Source organism: Toxotes jaculatrix, chromosome 13 (assembly GCF_017976425.1).
Source record: "Toxotes jaculatrix isolate fToxJac2 chromosome 13, fToxJac2.pri, whole genome shotgun sequence".
In the NCBI taxonomy this organism is placed as follows: domain Eukaryota; kingdom Metazoa; phylum Chordata; class Actinopteri; family Toxotidae; genus Toxotes; species Toxotes jaculatrix.
This window is the reverse complement of record NC_054406.1, coordinates 2,346,031-2,374,017: the sequence shown is the minus strand read 5'-3', so window position 1 is coordinate 2,374,017 and position 27,987 is coordinate 2,346,031. Positions and strand designations below refer to the sequence as shown.

At 44.4% G+C, this 27,987-nt stretch overlaps 1 protein-coding gene across 2 annotated transcripts; it reads left to right on the top strand.

Moving 5' to 3' along the window:
* Positions 1 to 1,021: 1,021 nt before the first annotated feature.
* Positions 1,022 to 27,497, top strand: cnot3b (CCR4-NOT transcription complex, subunit 3b). Of its 2 annotated transcripts, XM_041053467.1 has the most exons (19): positions 1,022 to 1,170; positions 5,068 to 5,130; positions 8,049 to 8,116; positions 9,228 to 9,302; positions 10,706 to 10,795; positions 12,443 to 12,571; positions 13,861 to 13,956; positions 15,735 to 15,863; positions 15,972 to 16,062; positions 16,183 to 16,316; positions 17,140 to 17,196; positions 17,453 to 18,422; positions 18,612 to 18,717; positions 19,035 to 19,182; positions 20,761 to 20,857; positions 21,196 to 21,397; positions 22,628 to 22,760; positions 23,255 to 23,380; positions 23,820 to 27,497. In XM_041053467.1, exons 2-19 carry the CDS (start codon positions 5,106 to 5,108, stop codon positions 23,916 to 23,918), a joined length of 2,775 nt encoding a protein of 924 aa, XP_040909401.1. In that variant the 5' UTR covers positions 1,022 to 1,170; positions 5,068 to 5,105; the 3' UTR covers positions 23,919 to 27,497. The 2 variants fall into 2 exon arrangements, with proteins under 2 accessions (XP_040909401.1, XP_040909402.1); XM_041053468.1 differs by lacking the exons at positions 1,022 to 1,170; positions 5,068 to 5,130; positions 8,049 to 8,116; positions 9,228 to 9,302 and adding an exon at positions 11,311 to 11,379 and having other exon boundaries at positions 10,770 to 10,795.
* Positions 27,498 to 27,987: the final 490 nt, after the last annotated feature.

Genomic DNA, 27,987 nt, shown 5'->3' with positions numbered 1-27,987 from the left:
AGCACAGCGAAGCCTTTAAAATCTGATCAATAACCGGCTGTTTTCATCAATCACAATAACATCCACCTGACGGGCGGAGGATGCGGGTCAACCGTGAAGTGGCGATTTTCATGGATCATAATGAGGGTCAGCGGCTGCAGGTTCAAAACCAAACGGTCAATTATAAAACCTACTTCCTTAAATCACCTCATTATGACGCCACATGGGAATAATGACAGCCGTGTTCCCGAGGAGGACGAGAGGACGCTGGGAACGTCACAACGCTGCTGACAGTGTGTGTTTATAGGCACCAGGCCTGAAGGTCACGGTCTAATAAAGGTTTTAAACACGAGTTCATAATATGAAAATCAATTTTAAAAAACACATTTAGCAAATTACTTAGTTATATTCCACCACATTTATGCAAGTACTGCACTTTTCACTGCTCAATATTTATGTGACTTCTTTAGTCACTTTACAAATCAGGACCTTTACATTCAAAACATATGAAGAGCACTGTTGTTTTTAAAGTTTTCCTTTTCAATTTGCTGAACTGTATATTGTGATTTTTCATACATGCTGGTTTCATCCTGGTTGTTGCTGTTTACTAGTGTATTGACGAGATACTGTATGTGCAGGATACTCAAATAAACAAATTAATCAAAAATCCATCCATTAATTAATCAACTTTTACGTAAACAAAGGGTCTGAATACTTCACCACCGCCAACTGTTACTGTTAGAAATGTAAAGTTTAGGGAAAAAAAGAGAACTTCCTGAAATGAAGCTGCCAGGATAACGCAGCGATGAACACGATTTCCCAGAATACCTTGCAGCCACGGGGGGAGCGCGGGGGGGGGGTGGCCTTTCACCTTTACAATCTGTCCAATCATAGTGCGAGTTGTACGGGAAGTAGTAAAACCCGTCTTTATTGACGGACAGCAGGCTTTAACGAATAGAAGTGCGGAAGTGGACACATCGGGCCAATCACAGCCAAGATGGGCGGGACTCCTGTCCAACAGGGCATCGGAGGAGGAGGAGGTGTTCCTGGTAGCCATCTTGGATGTGCGGAGTGATTGTTTAGCGAGAGGAATTGTGGAAATTTTTAGAAAATACCCCTTTATACTGAATCGTTGAAGATTTACCGGTGTGGGGCGACAGAGGAAAGAAATCGTAACCCGGAAAAATCCAGGTGAGTAGGCTGCAGAGCCAAAGGTGATGGATTTCTGTGCCGTCCCCCCCTTTCTCTCTCCGCCTCTCTCCTCTTTCCAAATTGTGTCTCCCACATCAAACAGCGCAGCCGGTGGGAAGCTGCAGCTCTCCACGCTGCTGTGGTCCGTGTGTTTGCTGCTAAAACGGAAAAAAAAACACAACTTCTTGTGCGGAGCCGCGGTGTGTAACTTCAGCGCGGAGTTTGTTTTTGAAGTGTGTCTGCTCGGAGGTCGGTGCCCACAGGCTGCTGTTGGCACCAGTGATGCCCGCGTTGTTGATAAACATCCCGGGATAGCAAATGTTTGACCCGCGGTCCGGAAACACTGCGCGATTGTTTTGTCCAGTTTTTAGATGTGAGCGTAAAATACGGAAGGAACAGGCAGTAAAAGTGCCCTCGGCTGCTCCAGATGTGTGCACCTGTTTGGAAAATAAAAATAAAATACAGACAGGTTTATGTTTTATTAAAGTCGTGTTTATCAACATTCGATGCGGTTACCAAAGTAAAACGTGTGTCAGTTTGATGCCTTAGTTTCAAGTTTATATCTCTTGATTCAGTAAACTTGACAGGACCAGAGGATAAAACTAACAAAACAAATAACTCAAAAACATAAAATATCTGAAGTAGTTTAGGCCAAGATTTTCCTAGGTTTTATTTAGGAGTTGGCCAAATAATCAATACATTCTGTTATGGTGTATAACACTGATAGCATTATCACAAAGAGCAGGGTGATATGAACACCTTTTTAACATCTTTGTATATTTAGGGCATTTGTAGCTTCATTTGACAGTGACAGTGAGGAGGTGACAGCAAAATGAAGGAGGGGCGAGGAGAGATAACATGAACCGGGGATATTAGAATTACAGGGTCAGTATCTTACACCCTTTGCCCAGCAGGACACCTAAATATGACCAAAGTTAAGGGATACGACTGGCAGTGTTGTATAGTTTTATTGTTAGCAAAAACCACAGAAAGATGAGTTTCAGTAGTTTGTTAATTACAACTAGCTAAAACCCTGAAGTAAATTCCAGCTTCGTGAAAGTTGGAATCGTCTTTTTTTTTTTTGTTTAAAATGCCTTAGAGAGGTTTTGAATCAACTTCATGGTGTTTTTGGAGGATTCAGTCTGTCGTGTTGTACATAACACTGAGCTGAAAGCTCTACAATAAACCTTACACTTAGTTATACTGAGAAATGCCTCTGAGATTTAGCCTACACTGACTGATATGTGTGGGGTGGACACGGTTTTAGTAACACTTCTTAGTGTAACACTAAGACTGCGTTTTAGCATGGTGTATTTAACAAACAGAGTGTCTGCTCTCGAGTAATTACTGACGGATTTGGGTAAAATTAAATACATGACAACACATTTTCAAATGCAAAACCAAACCAAACCTGATGGACCCAAAGCCACCAGTTAGGAACCACAGGCCCAGGATAACCATGATAACACCTTTAGTACATTATCTGAACTGAGTTTAATTTGTTCTTGCGTAACTGTCAGTTTCCCTCAGGATATGAGTCAGGACAGCGTTATAAACAGCAGCTTTCTGCAGCTCCAGCATGGTCAGAAATGCCTTTGTTTAATGGCCTGTGTCCGAATGTGATAACTGACCCGCTGTTGATCTGTTGCCAGTTTTTGCCTTAAAGCTGAGATGGCATATTGTCCTCACCTCAGACTGCACGGTAAAGATATGTCTGCTCAGCATGTGCTCCTTTTCTCATCAACAAACATGTTCTCTGTGACAGTTAAAGGCAACTTAGGTCCCGTTCTGGGTCGAGAAGATCCACTTTTCTAGCTGCACTCATGTCTGTGAAATTCCTGCCTTAACTCGGCGGATCAGATGCACTGTAGATGGAAAAGCTGAGTTTGAAAGTCTTTAAAAAAAGGTCTATATTTACATGTTTACGGTGGAGAAAGGAAACATTAAACCACCTCATTTGGGCACGCAACTGAGAGAAACATCCTGTTCCCTGCTCCACAATAAAAGCAAATGTCGCGGTCGTGAATCACATATAGAAAATAACTTTTTATAGACCAAACGATGTCTTTTCTTTTTCTGCTCACTGACATTAACCAAGTACAGCATGCATTAAATTTAGTTTTGTTTATGGCAAAATGTAAATTTATTGGTCTTTGTGGAAAACTAGTAAAATATACAGCATGGCCATAAATTCTCACCAACTTAAGGGGAATTTAATATAAAAAAAAATCATGATATAGTGTAATATTATCAAATACACACACACACATCAAATCTGAATCCCTTTCTAATGCCCTTTCGAATCTTTTTAGGTCGTTTGTCTGTTGACATGAAGATATCTCTTAAAAACTTCTGTAACATTTTCATTTTATTCAGTAACATAACTAAACCAGAGATTTTACTGTTCTTACAGGTTGTAGGTCTCTCACAGCACATTTTGTCACTGCTCTGTGACATTCATTAACTCTGTCCCGACTCATTTTTCCTTTTGCTTCGAGGGAAAACATCATTTGCTCCTCACTGGGGGGGCTGTGCTACAGGTGCAGGAGCCATAGACACTAAATTAAAAACAACACAGTGGAAACTAGAGGGACGCTCAGAGAGCGCGGACCTCCACCAAGGCCAGCGTCAAACAACAGCATGGTCCAGACTTCAGAGAAAACAATTCAGATTCTTAGCAAATGTTCCAGATCTGCCCCAAAATTTAGTGGGCTCTTCCCCCGGCCCGTGATCCATCCCTCCAACAAGGTCGGTGCAAAACAGGTTCGGTGCTTTTGGTGTAATCCTGTTGACAAACAAACAAACCCACAAACAGACAGGGGTGGAAACGTGACCTCCTCAGTGGAGGTGATAGTATTAATTCTACTTTATCAGTCAAACATCAGCTAAGTAAGTCATAGATTTTTTGCACAGTGCACCTAACGTTACCTGAGGGTGAACTCGTTGTTGCTCCGATGCAGGTCACAGGATCCGACGGGTCACGGTGTCACACCGGCCGTAGGCTGAGGCCGAGCACTCGTCCTCCTCCAGTTATCAAAAATGACATAAGATCTTACTTTAACACGGTGCAGCGTAGATAAATATTTAAGCGAGGGAATGAAAGATTCAGCAAGGGACTCCTCAGAGCTTGGAGTCAGCCCGTCTCTGAATCCAAAGCATTCGTGATTTACATCAGGTTTTGGTGTCAGCGTCTCAAAGTCAGCCGATGTTGTGCAGTTCAAAAACATATCATCACAACCCAGCACGTCTGCACGCTAAAGCATGTCACACGGAGGCAGTGGAAATGACATCAAATGCAACAGGTTCCAACATGTTCTCTGAAAGCTGCTGAAAAACATTGAAATCATCAGCTGACGTGGACGCTGGGCAGACGGGTTTACGGAAAGGACGTAAAACAAATCAGCTACTTTACAACACCTGAAATTACACGTTTAACAACACGGGTATCGTCAGGAGGATGTTCCTGTTAGTTACACTGTCAGATTCCTGTAGAGACGTTCGAGGGGGATGAAGGTCAAGCTTCACTGCAGAGCTGCACCTCTGAAGCTGGCAGGGATTCAGTGTGTTGCCCAAAGGCACTTCGGCAGGACAGCTGCTTCGGCGGGCCAGCTGCCTGCTAATTAAGACGAAGATGGCCTCTACATTTCTCCCTATATGTCCCATGTCCTTTCCATCGGTCTTGTCTTCTTCTTGTTAACTTTTCTTTAGTGCGATTCAGATGTTTTGTCTTTTTTATCTTTCCTCTGTGTGCTTACAGTATGTCTCATTTCAATAACTGTTTTAAGTTTTACATTCAGTCTTATGTCAGAGTTACCACAGTGTTAATTAGTATGCACTGTCCCAGTTAAATAAACAGATAAATGCATAAACACTTTTTTTTCTTCTTTTCCTCTGCAGTGAAAGAAGGCATGAAGACATCATCCTAGTCATCAGTCATGGCCGATAAAAGGAAACTTCAAGGTGAGGTTTCTGAGTAAGCGTGTGCGTGTGTGTGTGATGCAAATAAGCATCAGGATTTGTTATCAGGTCAGGTGGGCGAGGTTTACCACAAATTATATTTTCAATGAGCACCATAATCACAGAGGAGCCTCTCAGAGTTGGTGTAGGTTCTGCTGCTGTGATTGGAAAGTCCCCTGGTGGCTTCTTTGCGATAAACTCCGCCCATGTGTCGCTCTAAATAAAGACGCACGTTCAAACATTTTTGCAGCTTAAGTGTGATCACACCTGCTGCTGCTGGGTTGTTGTGTGTTTTGCTTTGTGACCTAAAGTGGAACAATTTGCTTTGGTGCACTTTAGTTTCACGCTGCTTGGTTAAGAGGGAACTGGGTCTTGTAAACAAAAGTCACATGCGCTCACAAGCAGCTTGTTTACTGAGCTGTGTAAGCTGTCATCCTGCCAGGTTAGAGGTTTCTGGCTCCAGAGGGAGTCAGAGTTAGAGTTTTGCTTCCTGTAGCTTCAACTACAATATGATGAACTTACAGGAGACATTGGTCCACACTGTCCTCCACTCTCAGGCTCTGTCTGCATCCATGTCAGGCACCAGGCATTAAGAGTAATGCATTTTATATTCTGTCCACCAACAGAAGCAACATAATTAGCTTAGAAGTGCACAGAAATGTGCATTTCCAGTCTGTTGATTTTATTTTTAAGAATGTATTTATGCTGTGATCATATATAAATCTTGTGGTATGAAATTAGAAATTTCGCAGTTTACATCCACATCAGCCACCACACCTCGGTTTAAAGGTTTCTGTTTGTGTGTTTGTTTTCTTTTCATGTTTTTCTCTGGCAAATGTGACACTTCCTCTTCGCGTACAGGGTGACATTGCGTCCATGTGTGCTGGCAGACATCTGTGCAAAAGTCTGTTCGTGACGCTGGCACACTTTCAGCAGACAGCAGAGCGCGTTCGAGGCCTCAGACATTCACACTGTGTGTTTAAAGGTAGCAGCAGTCAGGATCCGACTCCTCTGCGGCTCAGCTCCTCTGTTCCCAGTGCTTTTATTTTAAAAATTTAAACCGTAACAGTGACGCTGACGCTGATGTCTTGAACAGTTCACGGTGCTCTGATGATATCCAGCATCCAAAGCTGAGCGCTCACCACAGCGAGCCCTGTAACCCGACCCAGACCTTTGTGTAAAGACAGAAAACCTTGAGGCTCAGCTCTGTTCTGCAGAAATTTTCCTCTGACTCTTTTACTTTGAAGTTATTTTCAACCGACGTTTGCCGCCGCAGGCTGAAAACACAGTTCTTGACAGGATTCATCCTTGATGATTCTCTGTCGGCATCACTCATATCGTCACGTGCGCTCCTGTGACTCCTGTCACACTAAAAACACACACACACACACACACACCTCCCCTTAAATCTACCTCATACAGAAGAAAAGATCGAGCACAGGCACCAACTCAGCTCTGTCAAATTGTAATGTATTATTACAGAGGAGGTAGACTTTCATCTAAAAATAACACACCCGCAGCAGTATCTTAACATCAAGGCTGAGTAAGGTCACACTCACGCTGGAGTTTGTTCAGACAACTTGGGCTGCTCCCGTCTGCGCCGGTTGTTGCATCTTCCCTCGTCGCTCCGTGTTTCTCCGTTAGTGACCACACAGTTGGTCAAGGAACACTCCGAGCAATGTGGGGATAATATTTGAAACCGTCAGAGCTGAAGCTGGAAGCGGTTTTCATTGTTTTTAAAGCACTGGAAGGATTTTTAAAAGCGTTTTGAACGGGAACTCTGCTGTTCTGCAGAGTCTCAGTATGGCTCTGTGTGATTAAATATCTGCCGATAATCAGTCTTATATTAGTGGTAAGATAATTCGTTCAGGCTCTGCTGCTGAGTGCGTCTGAACTTTCTACCTTTTCAAACACATTAGACAGAAACAAACTGACAACTGTGCAAACTGTGAGTCAACACAACAAATTAACAATATGCTGCTTTCACGGTGCTGCTGAAAATATCAGAACTACAAGCTCAGAGAAGTAACCTCGCTGTTAACGATCCTCCGTATGTTTAACATCAAATATGCCCGGATTTATTCCTGACTGCAGACAGCCTCATAAAAACCAAACAGATTCTGATTTTACTGCTCAGACTGCTGCCACGCTGCAGTTAATCAGACTGGATCGGATGCAGGAGATGTAACTAACCATTACTGTCATCATCAGTTAATCTGCCAGTAATGTTTTCAGTGAATCATTTAGTCTGTAAAATGTCAGGAAATAGTGAAAAATGTCTGTCTCAGCTGCTCAGGGTGCAGGACGATGTCTCGTTTGACTAAAGCCGGCAGCTGTGCGGCACGTTGAAGAGAAAAAGATTCTAGCCTTGGTGTGCGATCCAGGCCAGAGACGAGCTTTTTCCTGTTTATGTTTAATGGCAGTAACAGCTAATCTGTGTCACGTGTGTCATGTGACGTGAGGAAAACATAAATCTGGGACATGGCGGTGATAACAAAGCCTAAATGTAGACATGCTTGTCTCTTCCTGTCACTCCTCATCTATTTTTGACTCCTTTACCAACGACCAACCATGGAGCTGCAGTTTTAAGATTTAAAGATTGTGTGTGTGTGTGTGTGTGCGTGCGTGTCGCCTCTTGCTTACAAGCATAATGTACTTCAGATGATTTGCATATTTCATGAGATGTTAGCCTTAGTTAGTTGTATGGTGTGTTATGTTGTTTTTCTGTGTGTGATCTAAAACACGAGCAGAACCGTGACCTGTTTCCAGAAGCAGCTTCTCAAATCTGCTGCATGGAGTGACTTGAAAAGAGGTTTTCTGGTTTTCGCTCCAGATAATCAGCTGACCTGCGTCTTTAACTTGGCCCTCAGTGTTTTGACACTAAACCTTTTTGTTGTTCTCGTCCTGTTCTCGTCCTCCAGGTGAAATAGATCGATGTCTGAAAAAAGTAGCGGAGGGCGTGGAGCAGTTTGAAGACATCTGGCAAAAGGTAAGGAAGGAGTGTGATGATTCTCCCCATCGATTATTCTGCCGATTATTTTCTCAATTAATTGACTAATTGTTTTGTCTGTAAAACGCCAGAAAGCAGTGAAAACTATCACAGGACGAAATGATGTAATTAAATGTCTTGTTTTGCGTGACCATTTGTCCAAACCGCAAAAATACTCAAGTTAAATGCCATCATTTCCACAAAGGAGCGAACAGTCCTCATGATACTTCTCATAAAATACAGTTGTTATTTAAACAGCGCTCGGCCCTGAGCTCAGAGCAGCCCAGAGGGCCACCGTGCATCTGTTTGGCTAATAAAGAGGCAGAAAGTCGTTAATGGTTCAGTTACCAAAGATCCCAGTCGCCCTCTTTGCTTCATTATATCCTGGATTTATTGCCTGGCTGCAGTTATGTTGTCAGAGTTTTAGATCTGAGATCCACGGACTTTCTGGAGGCTTGAATTACCCCAGAAATGTTCATGTTTGTTACTTTTATTATTTCGTTTTTTCTTTTTTCCCTGTTTAACCATGTTACCTTTGCTGCTGCTGAAACAAGCTTAATTTTCCCAAAGAGATAATACAGTTGTCCTAAAATTAATTTATAGAGCAAAGCCAAAATAAATGACAGAATTTTGATATTAAAAGTATGAATAAGGGTTTAATTCACAGGCTGGTACAACGTCTTTCAGTATTTACAGTATACATGCTGAATTCTGAACTCCTCTTTTCCAAAAGGAGGATTACTGCTTTTTTTTTTCCAAGAATCTTTTTATTGTCACTTTTACTGGCCAGTGTGCATTCCTTGTTCCGTAATATATTTTTGAAGAGTGTATAAAAATCAGATCTGGACCATAAAACAACAAAACCCTTCCACCCTGTTTCCCTCACTTTCTTCCAACTTTTCACACACACTTAAATAATTTAAACTTACATAAGAATCCCTAAGGTAGGGATTCCCAGCATCACCATAGCTCTGCATGAACACCCAGTTCACCCAGTTTATTTATTTCTTGTGTTATGGCTTTTTCCCCAGTTCAGATCCATTAATACTGTTTTGGACCAGAACTTGTCACCTGTTTGTTTGATCCTTCCTCTGTTTCATCTTCTCTGCAGCTTCACAATGCAGCAAACGCGAACCAGAAGGAGAAATATGAAGCAGACCTCAAGAAAGAGATTAAAAAGCTACAGGTAAATAAGGAGAGACGATATAAATCTGAGAAGTTAAACCCCCAGGAAAAGTTTTTTCCACTGAAGAGTTGTTGGGGTTTTAATCCTCTCAGCGATTCCCCAGAACTAAATAAGTAATTAAGAGACTCGACTTATCAGCGTTTATAACTTTATGGTAAAACTTATATCAGACCAACTGTAAATTATTCAAAGAACCAGCGTTCTTTTAGTTATGTGGAGTTTAGATGGCTGTCGTTTTAATAACAGTCTCAGCAAATGTCTGTCCTGCTGATCACTTCAATTAAGAAACCCGCCAAATGTCCGCGCTCCAGCTCAGTCCTCAGACGCTGGGTTGTCTCTCATGACAGAGAAGGTTCCCACAGACCTTTATGGGAACCTTTGGAGCCTCTTAGTGAGCTGGTAAACCTGCAAACTTTCTTTTTATTCACTGGTTCTGTGGCATCAGCACATGAGGACACTGGGAAGACACTGCGAGGACACCAGCCACGGCATCAGAAAGATGTATCTGTAAATGGAAAGATCCGTCTCGCTACACCTGTTTTTCATGGCTGTTGTTTTTATTTGCACACGTCCTGTGATCTGCAGGAGGTTGCATATCGAAGTCTTCACCACTGAAACTCCACCACCTGCGTTAACTGACTCTGCTTTCTTAACCGCCTACGCGTTGTTATCGAGAAAGCAGGTTCTGATCACGTCACAAAATCAAAACAAAATAAAACAAACCACAGGACTTTAATTTCAATATTTATTTAATTTATTTAAATATATTTCTGCTGGCCAGCCTGTACTCACCCCCTTTTTTTAGCTTTGTTTAATTAGTGATTTCATGATTAATCTGCTGTTTATTTTCTTGATTAATTGATAATGAGAGACACAAAATTTCCTGAAGCCCAACCTGACACCTTCACAAATCTCGTTTTGCAAATCTTCACATTGACAAGAAACGACAAATGATTGTGATTTTTAAAATTTATTGCCGGCAGGTGAGACAGAGTCTGACCGACTCGACTTCAGGTCTCATGTCGTGATATCGTGATATTCTGGGCCCTGAAGATGAAAAGACGGAGGTTGTTTGCTGACGTGAAATCGTTTATCCTGCCTCCTCAGATAGAGACTGTGTGTGTGTGTGTGCCAGCATGTTTGTTTGCCTGTGGAGCATCAAATATCATCACGGTCAGCCAGAAGCAGTGTGTGTGTGCTTCATCTTGATGTTACCATGAGGACCAAACTCCAAGCCAAGCCTGTTTGCTGTATGAAGTTCATCATCCATGACTGCTGAAGACGAGTCTCTGCACGTATCACAGAGTTCACTGATGTGTCTCTCCCTCGCCCCCCCCACCAATCTCTCTCTCTCCCTCCCCCGCTCCGTCTCTCTCCCTCTTCTTCTTCTTCTGGTCCCTCAGCGTCTTCGAGACCAGATCAAGACGTGGGTGGCATCCAACGAGATCAAAGACAAAAGGCAGCTAGTAGAGAACCGCAAACTCATAGAGACGGTGAGTAGGAACTGAAGGGAAGAGAGGTAGGACGCATCATGTTCATTATAACAGTCCCTCCAGGACCTGCGTTCACTCTGGAGGATTGTGTTTGTTTTCAACTCTGGAAAGTCTCGAAAAGTCTGAAAAATGTATTTGACAAATTCCAGCGACTGAAGCGTGTCATAATGATGCTGAAATTATTTGGGGAAAAGATTTTTCTTTTTAAATTCCTCCGGCTTTCTCATCTAGTTTTCCAATATCCTTGTGTTTTATGTGAGAAAGACAAAAAGTCAGCTGAATATCAGATACGTAGCGCTGTAAAGGCAAAGGGGTCAGCTGAGATTCCATCAGTGAGTCGTGGCAAGTTTCTCAAAACATGAACGCATCTATGGAAACAACTTATAGCAAAATCTATGTAAGTTAGTACTTCAACAAGTGCAGCAGCATCTTGCATGTTGTCTTTAAAAATGGGACAAATTCAAAAACATTCTGCAGTAAAACTTATGTTACATTAAACATGCTGATAAACACAGGTACCTGGAGCTCGAACCTTAAGATGCCTGTAGGTTTTGATCCAGAACTTTCCTTCCTTCCTTTTTAAGGTTTGTTCTGTTTTTTTGTTAACGATCTGTAATACCGTCATTTAATAGAAGTCCCTTTTGTTAACTTTGTCTCACTTTAATAATTAAACCCTCAATCAGCAACAAAAACTCAGACTTCAGTAACAAAAAAAATGCTTTATACAGACACAGCAGTAAAGAAGTTACCAGAGTAATTTCTCAGATTACCCCTTTAAGCAAAGAGCTGCGCCCACAGACGCTCATTGCGGAGTTCTTCATAGAGAGCGTGGAAATGTGGGAGCTGATCCGATATCTAACACGTGTTCTTCAGGCCGCAGAGCCACACGAGCCTTTGATGAGGGTCATTGAGATGGACTGAATGCGAGCCACCTGCCCGTACAATGAGGGACGAGAGCGACTCGCCAGAGCTCCCTCTGATCTCGATGAGCTGGTTTTTAGCCGAAGCTGCTCTTGAAGTTTTGCTGTGGTTTTGCTGGTTGACCTGAAATTATACGTTCGGTCACAAGCGTTCTGCAGGAAGCGGACAGGGCTGTTGTTGGAAACATCAGACAAAAAGACAGCCACAGTATCACGTCTAAGACATCCAGTGTCCTGGATGCTCAGACGTAAAGATGAATCAGTCCTCTAAAAACAGGAGAGGAGAGGCTGTAACAAGCCTCAGTAACAGACTGTACACGGTCTTATCCGATCTCTGGTCTGCTAAGTGGACTTTAATGGCTCCTCTGTTGTGAGACTTCCAGTTATTATCACAGAGTCCTTCTCTTTTACAGCCCCATCGCTGTTAAGATTATTTAAGAACTCTATGTAATAAAAGCATAAGAAAGTAGAGACCATCTGGCAGTGGGATCACTGCAGCCACAACAACATGTTCGAGCCATGAGCGCTCAGTACCAGCACCACATTCTGACATGATTACAGACACACAGACTCACAAAGCCAAAACTTTTTTCATTGTTCATAGAGAATAAAAGTACTTAGAACAACTTGGTTTAATTATAATGTGATCCGCACCGGCACAAGTACAGCTTTTAAAAATATTTGTTTGTTTGTTTTTGTTCATGTTTATATATGTGTCTGTCTGCAGCAAATGGAGCGGTTCAAGATAGTGGAAAGAGAAACCAAGACGAAAGCTTACTCAAAAGAAGGCTTGGGTCTGGCACAGAAGGTGGACCCGGCCCAGAGGGAGAAGGAGGAGGTCGGGACGTGGCTAACAGTGAGATTCATAATTAAAGGATCTGTCACAGGCTCCCAGACATGGATTTGTGTCAGGAGCAGTAATGTTTTTCCGTATTATCAAGTCAGTTTGTTTTCGAGAGGAAGACTTTATGGGTCAGAGGTAGTTTCCCTCAGAGGTGTTTTACGCTGAGAATGTTTTTAAATGTTTCTTTTAAACAAATCCTGGAAGTGAAAGTGACAAAAGCAGAACGAAAACCAGATTTAATACAAAACATCGTCTCAACTTTCACAATAACAAAATGCTGAAAACCTCGTTATCCAGCAGCCGCTCTCATTAATGCTTCACGACTGTCCATAGTTACAAAGCGCTGTGATTTGATTACTCAGTTACAGTTAATTGATGATCAGTATAGTTGTGTTTGTTTTCTGTCAGTGGCCTTATCAGTGTAAAGACCTCCAAAATTCATCCTGACAGTTTTCTTGCATCATAAACATTAGATCTGAAACAGTGAGATAACATTTAAAGTCATCTGTCGAGCATCAGTGCTGCGGTTGACAGTGGAATTAACGGCGACCGCCAGCGGTCTGTCGGCAGACGGAGCGTTTCGTCGGCGGTCTGTCGGCAGGCGGAGCGTTTCGTCGGCGGTGAGGTGAGAAAAGTAAACCAGCGTTCGGGCTGTCAGAAAACAGAAACAGAACAGGCAGCAGTTGGATTTTCTGCAGGATGACGACAACACGGAGCTTTTTTAGTAACATTTCATCAGAGTGAGCTCAGTCTCATGCTCCAAGGCCAAGGCAGCACAGCGTGTGACCTAATGGCAGCGGTGCACTCCTTCGAAAGGCGGGAGACATCACAGAGACGCATCTCCACTGTCCTGTCCCACTACAACAGACTGATGGTGATCACCATCATGTTTCCTTCCTGGAGAGGCAGGAGAATTCGGCTTTTAGTGAAGTGACTGTGACCCTGTGACCTTCTGAATAAAGATTCTCCCAAACTTCCAGTAGGGGGCCGTCTCTGTGCTCACCATGTTCGGTTCCACTTAACGGTGCGAGTCCTCCGTGGTGAAGGTGATGAAATCTCAAACCTGGGATCCGTGTCCTCTGCCAGTCAGACCTTTTGTGTCTCAGTTCAAGCAGAGCAAACAGAACCATTTCTCCCAGTAAACTCAAACGTATTTTGACTTTCTCGACTGTGTTGTACTTTGAATGTTAGGTTATTGAGGTGTTAGCTCAGAAGTTCCTTAATTTGATTTCACTGAAATGTTCTAGCTCTCACTCTGATATTAATTTTATTTTTTTTTTTACATTCCTTTCTTTCCTCAGAATACGATAGACACGTTAAACATGCAGGTGGACCAGTTTGAGAGTGAAGTGGAGTCTCTGTCGGTCCAGACAAGGAAAAAGAAAGGAGACAAGGAGGTCAGTCTGTTCTCATCTCTGATTCATTCTTCATGTTCTTCTCTCCTCTGCGTAGTTTTCCTGCTCCTGGTTGTTTTTCTCTGTGTTTGTCGCTGACACAGATCGGTCGGTCGGTCGGCCCTCAGCCTCACAGCCCTCCTCTCTCTTTTCTCTCTCTCCTCTGGCAGAGAGGTCAGACCATGTGTCCATTCATCTTCTGTCTCTGTCCTGATGAGGATAACCTTGCTGACCACTTCTCTTTCTCTCTCTCTTGCTTTCCCTTTAAAGTCCTCTCCGGGGGCCTCATTTATAGAAAAAGCTCTTTGACTTTATCCTTGACGACAGGGCAGTCGTTTCAGAGAATGCGAGAACAAGCAGGTCCCGCGGAACCTCAAACCTTCTGTGCCAGAAAAATTAGCCTTTTGCTGTGTCACAGAAAATATGTGCAGCCGGCTTCATTTGGCATCCAGACGACTTTCTCTGTAATTGGTTCATATTTGGTTCGGAGCATGAAAGTTGCGCAAAGGACCTTTTATAAATGAGACCCAGAGGGGTTTTATTTTTGTCTGTCACTGATGCAGTTTGCTCAGATGGCCAAAAGCGTAGGACGGCGGAGATCAGTGGAGATCTCTGAAGAAACGTCGCACAGAAGTGCAGGTTTGAGTTTCTGGTCTCGGTATTCATACCGGTTCCAAACCGACCAAAACTGATGTTGGCTGAGAAAACTTCTCTTTTGTGATTGTTTTGGGTTTGTTTTTACAGTAAAAAAACACAAGTTTGATCAGAACATAAAGAACATTAAGGGTTTGATTTTAGTCTGTGGGGCCTGTTTGCACTCAGCACACGGATCTCCTCGTGTTCCTCGTATATTAATATGTACTGAGATGAAACACATTAATATGTTCCGCTCTGCTGCCTCCACTAACGCAGACCAGCAGCAGCCGAACAACATACATCTAAAGTGTTGTGCCTGTGTGTTTTAACAGCCGTGGTGTTTTAATAATCACATCAGTTCAGTCAGTCATCCACAGAGTTTCCACTGTGTTCTGCTCCCGTTCTTAAACTTTTATCCAAACATCCAGAGAGGTTTGGTGCAGGTGCAGGTGCGACCTGGAACACCTTTGACCCTGAAATATAGAAATAAGAAAAAAAAAAAAACAAAGAAGTGAAAAATAAATGGCGATTTAAGTGCTCGAGTACATCGGAACATGTGTGGCTTCACTGTGAGGGAGCTGGAGAATTAAATATTGAAATCAGAAGTGGTGCTTTGCCTGTGCTGTAGTATGTAATGCATTAAGCCACAAAGTGCACACGTAGCAGCACCTCTGCTCGCATGCCATTATACTTCCTATATGTTTTTCTCACCTCTGTCGCTTTTTCATTTCCATTTTTAAAATTTTAACATGCTCTCTCTTCGTTTTGCGAACGGTTGGCGCTTGTTTTTCTTTCTAAACGCCGCTTTGTTCCTTTCTGTCTCGGTGAATAATCCATTTAAGTTTCTCATTGAAATGAATGAATCTTTGTACCAAAGATTACAATAAAAAGAAAATGTTATCCAGACCGATGACATTCTGTCGGCAGCTGTTTGATCCTTTTTAATGTCACACTCTCTTTACCACATTGAACCGTTTGTGCAAAGAAAATGTGATTTGACTGAAGCTTTAACAGCTTTTGTTTTTGTTTTCACATACTGAATTGTCTGGAAACAATAAGAAAACAGTTTTAAACTCATATCTCAACTCCCTCCTCTCATCTGTTCCCGTGTTTCCTCCTCGCCTCGCCCCACTCTCGTTGTACAGAAGCAAGACCGGATCGAGGAGCTGAAGAAGTTCATTGAGAAGCATCGATACCACATCCGGATGCTGGAGACGATACTGAGGATGCTGGACAACGACTCGGTGCAGGTGGAAGCCATCAGGAAGATCAAGGTTTGTTCAGAGACTGAAGTGTTTAGAGTCTCTGTCATTGACCGCCAGGACATCACAAGTCCGTCCGTCTTTATCTTATGTGTCTTTCTTAAATCCGTCTTCGTGAAGGACGACGTGGAGTACTATCTAGATTCGTCGCAGGATCCAGACTTCGAGGAGAATGAGTTTCTATACGACGACCTGGATCTGGAGGACATCCGTAAGTAGGACATCCGAGGACAGCCTCGGTGTGTGGTTTCCATGAGGAGCAAACATTATAGTTCAAGAGCAGTTTACACCTGTTACTGAACTCTGCTCCCTTTGTCTCTGCTCCCTCCAGCTCAGTCGCTGGTCGCCACCTCCCCGCCGGGACACTCGCACTTGGAGGACGAGATCTTCCAGCACTCCAGCAGCACACCCACCTCCACCACCTCATCTTCACCCATCCCCCCCTCACCTGCCACTTGCACTACGGTATGAAAACTTAAGCTGAAAGTACTGAACACTTTTCTTCCTCGGAGCTTTATCCTGCCGTCGGCTTGCAAATTCACGTTCTCGAACTTTTGACATTCAGAATGTTTAAGAACCGTGTTTTTTTCCTGTTCTCACAAAATTTATCAAACACTTTTGCTTTTCTCTGGTTCTTTTCACTCTCCAGTGTTTGATCTCATGAGTAGAGAGGCCTTAAAATAATATTTAAAAAATAAGTAAACTTCAAACTGCCATTGATCCACTGCCTTTCCACCAAAAACAAAAAGACCTTCCAGGTTATTATCTCTCCACTGACCTTTTAATTTGTCACTAACAGTGATAATGATGTGATGTTTGTAATTTCTGAAAATTAAGCCTTTTGTTGCTTTCACTTCGAGTCAAGTCAGGCCAGTATCTAAAATATAAATGTGAGATAATTGCCATTGTATGTGTTATTGTAGTGCTCTGCCATCTGCTCTTACTGTTCTGTTGAATTGCCTTTATATCATCTGTTCTTCCCGTCTGCCCACACACAGAATGTAGTGAGAGTAGTTATTATACGTCTGATGTGTCTGAATAGAAGGCGTGGTGCTGTTAAACGCTGCTGACAGGAAGTCGTACTTTAGCATGAAAGGGAATGCAAAGGACGGGATGTACAGTGTGCCGCAGTGATTCCTGGGATAGTTGAAGTTCAGTCGGTGTAGTTTAACTTTGTGTAAAGTTGTTATGATTTCCAGAAATCTTTATGACTGAAACCGAAAACTGTTCATCTGTTAAAATGCTGATTTCACCTGGAATCAAATACGTCCCCGTGTGTGTTTTTCAGGAGAATTCAGAGGATGATAAGAAGAGAGGACGTTCAACGGACAGTGAAGTTAGTCAGGTGAGTCTGAAGACACCAAACGCCGGCGTCCCTTTTTGTTTCTTAGTGATAAATTGACGATCGTGTTTATAAACTAAACATTTACAGTTTAAGCAAAAACCAATTAATGGTTCCTTCTTGCTGTGTACGGTGCTGCAGCGCTGCGTGTTTCTGACAGATGAACGAAACATTTAACTCGCAGGCTGCCGGAAAAGAAAATGGGCTCGCAGAATCACCTGTGGACAAACGAGTTAATGTCCTCTTATTTCTTTTCCAGTCACCTGTGAAGAACGGAAACCCCTCTTCCTCGTTATCCTCTTCGTCCTCCTCCTCCTCTTCTTCCTCCGTCTCAGGACTGACCTCATCCTCACTGGTCTCTATGGCGACCATCGCTGGGGGAGGAAGCAGCGGCTCTGGGGGCAACAGTTATCACGGCAACTCGGGGGGTCTCCTCTCCAACACTTCCGCTGGCAGCTACAGCAGCGCCACTCAGCAGCAGCTGCACTCATCAGCACAGCAACAGCAGGCCAAAAACTCAGTTAGCCCCTCCTCCTCAGCTCCTATCACCAACTCTAGCACCTCCACCAACAGCCACCCCGCCTCCTCGGCCTCCTCTCCCCCCAACGCCAGCACACAGGGGCTCCTAACTTCGAATTCCCAGCCCCAAGCCCCGTCGGGGCCCACGCCGCCCTCCAACAGCTTCGGCCTCGGTCTGGGCCTCGGTCTGGGGAAAGGCGGCATGTCCGGGTCCATCACCACCAGCCCGATGTCCGGGGGCCTCGGTTTGTCAGGGATGCCGGCATCCTTGAGCACCATGGCGGGCCTTCTGTCCAGCTCCACCCCAGCACCCTATGCTCAGGCAGCTGCTTCGGGCACGGTCAGCTCTGGCTTACCGGGCTCTCTGGGAGGCGTCAGCACCTCGACAACGAACAGCACGGTGGGTCCCATCGGCAGTGGAAGTATCACAGTCGGCGGGCCGACATCTTCGGCGGGAGGTCTGCTGGGCACGGCGGCGGGAGGGAGCAGCGTGGGCTCTGGGATTCTGGGTTTGGGCTCCAGCCCGTCGGGGGTGCAGGGGTCCTCTCTGGTGTCACTGAGCCCGGTTGGAGGCCTTGCTCCAGGTAGCGGAGTAGGAGTCATCGGTAGCAACGGAGGCAGCTCGGGATCGGCAGGGAGCGGAGTGATGGGAGGAAACTCGTCGCTCTCTGTCAGACCGCCAAGTCGACAGAAGCAGAACGGTAGCACCAGTGAGTATCTGTCTGCAGCAGTGATCCACACGCGAACAGAAGAACGATGCTCATGTACATTACAAACATACATTATTATTTTTCATTCTATAGTGGTAAATAATTTTATAAATGTGGATGAAGCCTCAGATGTCGCTGTGTTTACATTTTCTCTGACGTGTGTTTCGTTTCTGTTTCCTGTTTGTCCAGGTTACAGTGCTGTGGTAGCAGACAGCACAACAGAGTCCGCCCTCAACAGTGCCAGCCAATCACAAAGCAGCCAACCCTCGTCTTTGACCTCCACAGCCAATCAGCCGTGAGTATGATGGCGCAGGTTATCCTGGCCCCTCATTTCTGTCCGGCTGTCGTTGTTTTTATATAAATATTTCCTCTCTGATAGTAAACAAACACTCTGATATATAATGTTTTCATTTTTGTAATCATGGAAAGATTTCACCTTTGAAGCCCCAACTAAAGAGTGTGATTCCCCCGAAGGAAACAATCATTTATGCTACAGTTTTTACCCGATCATTCACTGGGTCCAGCTGGGACAAAGGTTAAGCGTTGTGAACACTGGTCTTCATTGCTCCCTCACTGACCTGCTGACCGTTCCTCCTCTCACCCTGTTCCCAGTAAGGACACTGGTCCCAGTTTACCTGGCTCTATGAGTTTGTCGTCCAGCTCTCCGTCGCCAGCCTCCTACAGCGAGGCCAAAACGGCGAGTGTCGGCAGCCTTCTGAACGGGCCGCTGTCCTACTCACAGTCCTCCGATAGCATCAAGGTGAGACTACGAACACACACTCGAGCGCAGTTTCACCCAGTGAAGCCTTTACAGCTGTTTCAGCCTGGTTAAAAAAAGGTGTTTTTGTGGATTTGGTATTTTGTAGGCAGGTTGTGGTGTTTGCAGTTGCCTGTTGATAAAGAAAACAACTTAATCTCCCAAATCTCCACAGACTGTTAATTTGCAAACACAGTAAAAACTGCTCTGATTCAATTAATTCTGCCAACAGTTGAATCCAAGGGGGACGATCATGGTCTCATTTCTACTGTTTGTACAACAAGCAAAGCATTTCAGACACTGCTAACAATCTTTCAACAAAACTGAAGAGAAGGATCAAAAGAAAATCCATATTTTCAGCTCGTGTGTTTGAAATGTGTGCTCCAGTCGCCCTGACTTGACCTCTCTGAGGAAATGTCTGTAACGTGTAATTCCTCATTACACAGTGATGAAATGTCAGTTTAAAGTGCACTAAAAGTCGTCATACTCGACGTACCAGTCGCATAATATCGCTTCAGAATAATCTGTTATGTAAGATCTTTTTTTAGCAGTTAATTCCACACACAGTCACCTACGACTGTGAATTGCGGGACCAGTGTGTACACAGGTGTGTGCCGTTCTAAATTATGTCCAATCAACTGGATTTGCCACAGGTGGACTCTAATCATGCTGTAGAGATAATTAAAGCAAAGAGGATCCACCTGAGCTCATGATGAAAGGCCGTAGCAAAGGAAAGTCTGAATATAATTTCAGTTTGGATTTATGTTTATTATTTATATTAGTGGTACTATATTTTTTTATTATTGTAGAATTAGTTGCCAAAAAATGTAATTAATCCACTTTTAAGTTTAATCCTAAGTTAAAACAGGCTTCTCGTGTGTTCTTATACTAACGCTCAAAACATAACTGCTGCCACTCTGATTGCTTATGTCTCTCGAGTTCATTTTGCAGTTGGCATATTAAAAATTTGTGCACACGACACGGCCAAATGTATTTGGACACCCTGATGTGTGAATATTGAAAATTGTTTTTTCCGAAACTACGGGCATTAATCTGCTGCTGTAACAGCCTCCGCTCTCCTGGTTTCAAGTCTTTCCACCAGCACCGGGCTGCAGGGGATTTGCGCCCACTCAGCCACAAGAGCATTGCCGAGGTCCAACGCGTTGGACCACGTTGGGCAGTAAAGCTGATTTATGCTCGGTGTGTAAACGCTTAGCGGGAGTCCCACAGCAGATATCTGCAGGCGCAGGCTTTCAGTCACAGTTCAGAGGCGGATTTCACCCGTTCACATCAGCACTGCAACTCTAAACGTGCGTGTCAATCATGATCGGGCCGTATCGCGCTTTGATTATTCCCCCGCAGTAATTGTGGTAATTGGTAACAGTGGGGAGCCTCACAGCCGTATAGTGTCTGACAGTACGTCACAAGCATCTCTGTGGGGAGCGAACAACGAAGTGATTCCCATGACCACGTTATCACGGACGTGGGAACTCGAGTTCCTCCGTACACGCAGGTACGATAACTGAGCGCCCGTCCGGGAGAGTCTGTTTTCCCATGAGTCTCCTCGTCTGTCCTCGTCAGCCCCAGGAGCCTCTGAGCAGCCTGAAGTCCATGGCCGAGCGAGCAGCACTCAGCTCAGGGATGGAGGGAGACGTGCCTTCCCTGCACCTCACCCCAGGTAACACACACACACACACACAGATATCCTAATAAAAGGAGATAGAGGGTTGCCACAGTCAGAAATAGGAAAGCTGTAGTTTAATGGAACAAAATGTCATCTCTCCTCCCACTCTCAGCCTCCTCCGAACAAAAACTGCTGATGATAATATCATCCCTGACTCAACTTTTCTCTTTGTCTCACAGACCTCAAATCCTGAACCCCCCCCCCCTCCACTCCCACTCCCCACTGCACCCTCAGCTTCCTTCACCTTCACCCTTTCTTATCTAACCTTCCCTTCTTCTTCCCCTTTTCCTCCACACTCTGACTTTAATTCTCTGTCTTCTGTCTCTCCCCAGACATCTTCCCCAGCAGCACTACGGCCCCCTCGGGGCCCCCGTCAGCACCTCAGCCCTCACTGTCAGAGGTCAGCATCCCCCCGTCACTGGGGGTCTGCCCACTGGGGCCCGTTCCCCTGTCCAAAGACCAGCTCTACCAACAGGCCATGGAGGAGGCGGCGTGGACGCACATGCCCCACCCGTCCGACTCCGAGAGGATCAGGTGTGGTGAAATTTTATTTTGCACATCTTCAGACTGGTATCTGCTCAGACGTCATACGTCCTGCAGGACTCCAGAGATTACTCCGCTATATTCCAGAGAAAAATCATATAATTTTTAATTCACTACACACACTGTGCAGTTGGTATAAAGGGAGAGAACAGAACTATTTAAATACAGTAAATTTAAAAATTAATGTTTTTATTTTGAATTATAAAAAGTTGATAAAAATCAAATGGAAAAACAATTTTGAAATGTGGATAAATTTCAGTTTGTAAAAATACAATTTGCTGCTTTAACTCTGCAGTTTAACAGTTTGACAGGAGACATAATAAAAAAGGTGTCACTGTATCTGATATATGATGAATATGTATTTAGGATTTTGACACACCTCAGTCACATAACATAGCTACACACACACACACACACACACCAGCCACAATTAGAGAAGAGATTACAGTGGTACTGTATCTACAGTGCTGTCAGCCCACACACGTACAATTGACATTTAAATCCAAACACTCAAACCTACTTGTCCCACAGTACCAGTTGTGTTTCACAGCCAGAGGAGGAGAGCGACACACACACACACACACACACACAGAAATGCACGCACCTATTTCTTCTTTTTCTTTGTTAAAAACAAGATTCTGACGTCAAAACACACGACAGGAAAATCTTTGTGCCAGTCTCCTAATGTCTGTAAGTCACGTGCAGTGATCCCCAACTTGTTTTATTTGAATTCATCATGTTATTAACCTGTGAAGTGTGTTGAGTCAGATACAGGAACTCAGTGAGCGGTGGTGTAAGTGTTATCACTCCAAACTTTCCGTCCTGTCCTCTTTGTTTGACACGATTGTTGCTTCTGGTACACGCTGGCGTTGTACTGAGGCCTGTGGAAACACAGAGGACAAACTGCTCTAAAAATACATGGTTTGGACGGAAAAATGCATCTGGGCACAGTCTGTGACCCACAGCTGAATTTTCCTACTTTGTGTGGATCCATCGGGGAAGTGAACCTGTTTGTTGGTCGATCGTTCCCAGTAGTTCTAACTAAAATCAGTCAGTCTGGTGCTTCAGGTCAGGTGACAGGTTAATGGTTTTTTAGTGTGTTAGGGTTGTAATACTTTTAATAATTGGGATTTAAAGGTGACGCTACAAAGCCAATACTATGTAAGACTTCTTCCTCCAGTTGTGTCCCGTTAACAGTCTCCCTCCGTGTCCATGTTACAGGCAGTACCTGATGAGGAACCCGTGCCCCACCCTGCCTTTCCACCACCAGGTGCCACCGCCCCACTCCGACACTGTAGAGTTTTACCAGCGGCTCTCCACAGAAACCCTCTTCTTCATCTTCTACTACCTGGAGGTAGGCTGTTCGATCGCTGCCCATATGATGATACCAGCACACAGAAAGTCAAGTTTTAATTATCCAAATCATAACATGTCAGGTTTTAGTGCCAGTTCTTCGAAATCAAAGAGCGAGTTCTTCTCTCTAAAGAGAGAGCAGCTTCAGGATTTTATTGATTTGGTTAAAAAGCTTCATTGACGCTCAGTGAAAACGCAGCTGGTCGTCTTTATTTTACACCTACATGTGACTGGGAACAGTTGTTTTAGGCTCATGATTTGAAACTTTGACAGGAGGCCTTGGAAATCACCTGAAGTGGAAACCTTAAAAATGTCTAATACACCTGTTGGTCACTAAATAACTGCTGTGGTGTATTTTATATTACATGGAAAATTCTGGATTTGTGTCATTTAAATGGACACCACAATAAAAATGGTATTCTTTTGCTTATTAACGTCTTCTCTCCTGTTCTCCTCTGCTCTCTGTCCTCTTTTCCGTCTCTCTCCCGTCCGCAGGGCACTAAGGCCCAGTATCTGGCAGCCAAAGCCCTGAAGAAGCAGTCGTGGAGGTTCCACACAAAGTACATGATGTGGTTTCAGAGGCACGAAGAACCCAAGACCATCACTGATGAGTTTGAGCAGGTCAGCTTTAACCTCATGTGGAGAGGGTTTGTAAGATCATTGGAGACCATAGGGACCATAGGGACCATAGGGACCATAGGGACCATAGGGACCATTCTTCTCAGCAGGTTATGACTCAAGCTTTAAAACGGGATCTTGTTCCACATTTGATAGAAAGTTAAGTTGAGATTAGCAAAATAACGGCTCTACTTTCTCAAAATGTATGTATGAAATGTGTTAAATAGTTATTAAAACATTTGAACGATTGAAAGTATATTTTTAGGGCCTGGAGTAGAGGACAAAAGACTGTGAATGTCCAGGAGGTGTCCCTGCCTTTTACTGGCTCCTCTTTATACCAACAGTAAAATCTATTTCACAGCAGGTTTAGTTCTCAGGCAGCCGGCTGACGTGTGGTTGTTCTTACCTCGTCTTTAGTATTTTGTTGTATGTTTTGTTTTAGGGAACGTACATTTACTTCGACTATGAGAAATGGGGCCAGCGGAAGAAGGAAGGTTTCACGTTTGAGTACCGGTACCTAGAAGACCGAGACCTCCAGTGACCTGCAGAGAGAAACCTGGACAGACGGACGGACGGACGGCTGAGAAAGTGAGAGAGGGACGGGTGGACGGAGAAAAACCATGCACCATGAATAATTGAAGGAGGAAGGGCAGTCCACCTGCTGACATTCCTGTATTTGACCTCAGCTCGTTGGGGGAAAGGAGACGTTTGGGCCAGAGGGGGGGAAGACACATTTGGAACCCCTCCCTCCCTCTGACCCTCCAACCGCGCCTCATCATCCTCAGTGATTAACTCCTCCCACCCTGTCCTCCTTCTTCCTCCTCCTCCTCCTCCTCCTCCTCTCCACCACCTCCATCATCAGGCCTTTATTTTCCTTCTTTTCCTGAACTGGAACTTTCTCTAAAACAACTCGAAAGACTTTGGTTTGTTTTGGCAGATAAGAAAATCACACCTAATATCCAGACTATCCTGTGCTTTTCCCTCTCTCTGTTATCCTGTTGTGTTGGCTTTAAGAGCTGTTGCTTATATTAGCCCCTTAAGAACCAAAGATAATTGGTTAAACGTACAGTACAGGCTCCGCCTCCCTTCCAAACTGACTAAACCTAAAGAGGGAGGTAGCGTAGAGGCTCCGGACCACAACCGTAAATCTGTGCTGCAGCATCTCTCAGACTGTGGGCGCGGAGTGGTGCAGCAGCAGGGCAGCAACCGGGGGGAAAAAGTGACTTTAGTTTTATAAATCAAGTGAGAAGTGAGGACGAGGGAGGACACGGTCGGAGGGGACGTGAACTGACATGAGATCAGTCGGCTCTTTTGTGCCACAGGAACTTAATGACCCATAACCTGAACTTCTGAGAACCCGTAATGTGTAGGTTTTGAATATACACTCAGTTGCCGGTTTATTAGGTACGCCGCAGTCAGTTTTTCTGTTGTGTTGTGTTGGATTACATTAGGTTGCACTGCTGAACTGAATCTGCTGAGTGTATGTAACACACATTAGATACATGAATCAGCTGTATGCTGAAACTTACCTGCAGCACTTACCTGGACACGTCCACCGCTGTTGATTACCACATTTGCTGTGTTACAAACCAGCTGCTGCGTTCCCTCCTGAGCTGGAAGAACAGGAAGTAGAACCTGTGAAGGGCACATCTAAAAGTTGCGGGTCAATAAGATCTTGTAGTGGAAAAGGGCCAAATGTTTATGAACAGTTTTCGTCTATAATCGTCCAAAAACTGAACGTAATTTGGCGCGAGACGAGGTCATGACCGTGACCGGCCTTCGTTCTGACATCCCTGGTAAACGTTGGCCGGTAAATGTGAAACAGAAGCTAAATAACATCGTGTTCCTGCCCTGCTGCTGCTACGACGAGGGGTTGTGGAGCGTCGTCGCTTCAGCACTGATGCGCCTTACAAACTGACCTTTCAGCCGGTGAACCTGCCTCTGGCGCGCGGTGACTCTGCCTTCACCTAACCCGACTGCCGTAGACCGAACGCCAACCTCACCGCCGGTTCCCCCCGGGGTGGAAAATAAACACAACCACCAACCAGATGTGGCTAAATGTTGGTGGTGGGTGGCACCGCAGGCCTCTCTCACACTTAATTATCTTTCAGAGGCCCTGTTGTTTTATTCTTGTGAAGTGGTAAAAGCGGCTGGTTCATTTTATGAATCCGCCGGCCGCTGTGGTCTAAAAATATCCTGCCCTGCCTACTCCCATCTAACCACAGTGGAGGAGTGTGACAACACAGCCAGTGAGGTGTTGGTAGTAACTGGCTTTTACCTGGTGGGCAGTGTTATGTCACAGTTTGCTTTTGAAAGAGTTTTAGAGGAAAACTAGAACATATTTCAGAATTAAACTTAAACAGCAGCAGAAACCAACAGAAACCGTGTCCACGTTACTGTGGACAAACCCACAGGCCTCTGTGTTTAACCGTTTTCGATTTTAATTTTTAAAGGAGCACAAACTAAATTCCTGCAACCCAAATTTCTGAACCTCCAGAAATCCAGCGGATCGATCGAAGGCTGCGTCGCTGACCATTCGGGCAATTAATCAAACTTTGTTACCAATAATTCAGCGTTGTTTGTAGAAGACCGCCTCACGCTGGTCCTCTCTCCAATCAGAATTTACACCTGATGTTGTCTCATTCTTGAACGTAAACCAGCCCCCACTTTTTCAAACTGTCGTCAGGCAAATTGGCAAAAATATCGTCCTCATTAAAACTCGTCTTCTTGCTGCCGAGATGCCGTCGTTGGCGGCTCCACGAATGTCTCAAAAGCCGGACAATGAAAACAAAATCTGCTCGACTCAATGCCTCCAGAGGTAGAAGAGAAAATGTGAGGAACTGATCCTTTAACAGATAGAGCTCCAGCAGTGATCAGTGTGAGCGCCGTGGGTGTTGGATGCTACCAGCAGCTGGATGGACAGTTTGTTAGTCTGCCTCCCCCTCCTCTTCCTCTTCCTCCTCCTCCTCCTCCTCCTCCCTGTGCTGAAGAGCACAAACAGAGCAACACCAGCACTGCTGCCCACATCTCCTCTGTCCTCCAGCTCCATGTTTACACTCTGCAGGGTTCGACCGAGCCGACTGGGCCCACAATAAACAAACACTGCCCAGTTCTTACAATCGACAAGTCATGGTTTTAGCTTTTTCCTCACCCTGCTGCCAAAATACTGCGGCTTATTTAGTCTTCTTTTGTTTTTGTTTTTCTTTTTTTTTTAATGCTCAGATTTTGATTCAGTTCTCTCACCCTCCTCCTCTCTCTCAGCCGGCCAGCTCCCCCTCTCCTCCCCTCCCCTCCTCTCCCATCCTCTCCTCTCCTCTCTTCACGCCAGGTAGATATTTCCTTTGTTTCTCAGGAAGTATTTGATAGATCATTTTATGAGGAAATGTATCCGCCAGCAGCTCCCGTCGCCACAGCACAACAACAGCTAAATAATCTTCTCTGACAGATTCGTACCAAAATTTTAATTTTTGTCAGTCATTTGGGAATCTCACGAGCATTTTCCCCCTCTCTGTACTCGCCACTGGCTCTTTTCATTTCACAAAAGGCTTTTTTTAAAAAAACAAAAACAAAAAACAAATATTATCCTCCAATGTTTGGAGCAGCACCTGGAAGAGAGACCATCTTTATATTTTGTATTTTTTGGATTAACTGTGGTAGTTTGTATATTTTTTTTTCTTTTCGTCAGAGATGGGGAAAGCATTTTAAAAGCCAGAGGAGAACGAGGACCCCCCTGTTCTTTTTAAAGATCTTCTCAACAGGAGCGTGGTGTGTTTTTATAGCCAAACAGACAGACAACTCTACAGCTATTCACCTGACTGACAGTCCTGCTTTTAACCTTTTGTTTACTGATTTTTTTTTTGTTTGTTTGTTTTTTTTTTTGACAAGTGGAAGGGATGAGAGGTCAATCCGAGAGCCGAAATGTGAATCTCTCTCTGCCCCTTGACAAAAGTGTTGTATAGACTCTCATTCTTCAAAGCTCTCCTTTGTTTTGTTTTGTTTTGTTTTTTTGTTTTGTTTTTGTTTGTTGTCGTCAGACAGCATGGAAAAATGACACTTGGAAAGTGGCGCTGAAAAAGTAAATAATGAAATAACCATGAATAAAGGATTGTAAAATATTAAAAGAATTACTTTTCAGAAAGGCGGGCTCGTGTTGTGGTTTGTGACGACATCGTGAGGGATTTTGATCCATCACAGTATCAAACATTGATTTTTATAATGTACAGCGATGAGCGGAAACCAGTGGAAAGTCAGAAAGTAATATTGATTGTAGCAGTGGTGTCATCCATACGAACGACAGTGTCCGTAATAATATCTACAGATCTCAGTGTTTGTCCCACGTCCTCTCCTCTGCCTCCTCGGATAAAGAGAAGTGAACCTTAGCTCTGAATCAGAGCCGACCTGCTGCTGCAGCCCATTACTGCTGCACCTGTCACTGAGCGGCGGGCGTTACGCTGTCGTCTTCCACGAGGGCGGCTGCATTATGAGCTGCTGTATGGAACAATAAAGCTTTTATGAAGCTTTAGTGGCAGAGGTTGGGGGTTGGAGAACTCAGGCTCTCAGGTTCTCCCATCATCAGGAGCTGAGCATTTGGCTCAAGGTCGATGTTTAGG

Excerpts from the sequence above, each read along its gene's own strand:
- cnot3b (XM_041053467.1), top strand. The coding sequence starts at position 5,106 with ATGGCCGATAAAAGGAAACTTCAAG. Across the intron at positions 12,572-13,860 it reads AGGTCGGGACGTGGCTAACA|AATACGATAGACACGTTAAA; the intron begins GTGAGATTCATA and ends TTCTTTCCTCAG. Across the intron at positions 18,718-19,034 it reads ACCTCCACAGCCAATCAGCC|TAAGGACACTGGTCCCAGTT; the intron begins GTGAGTATGATG and ends CCCTGTTCCCAG.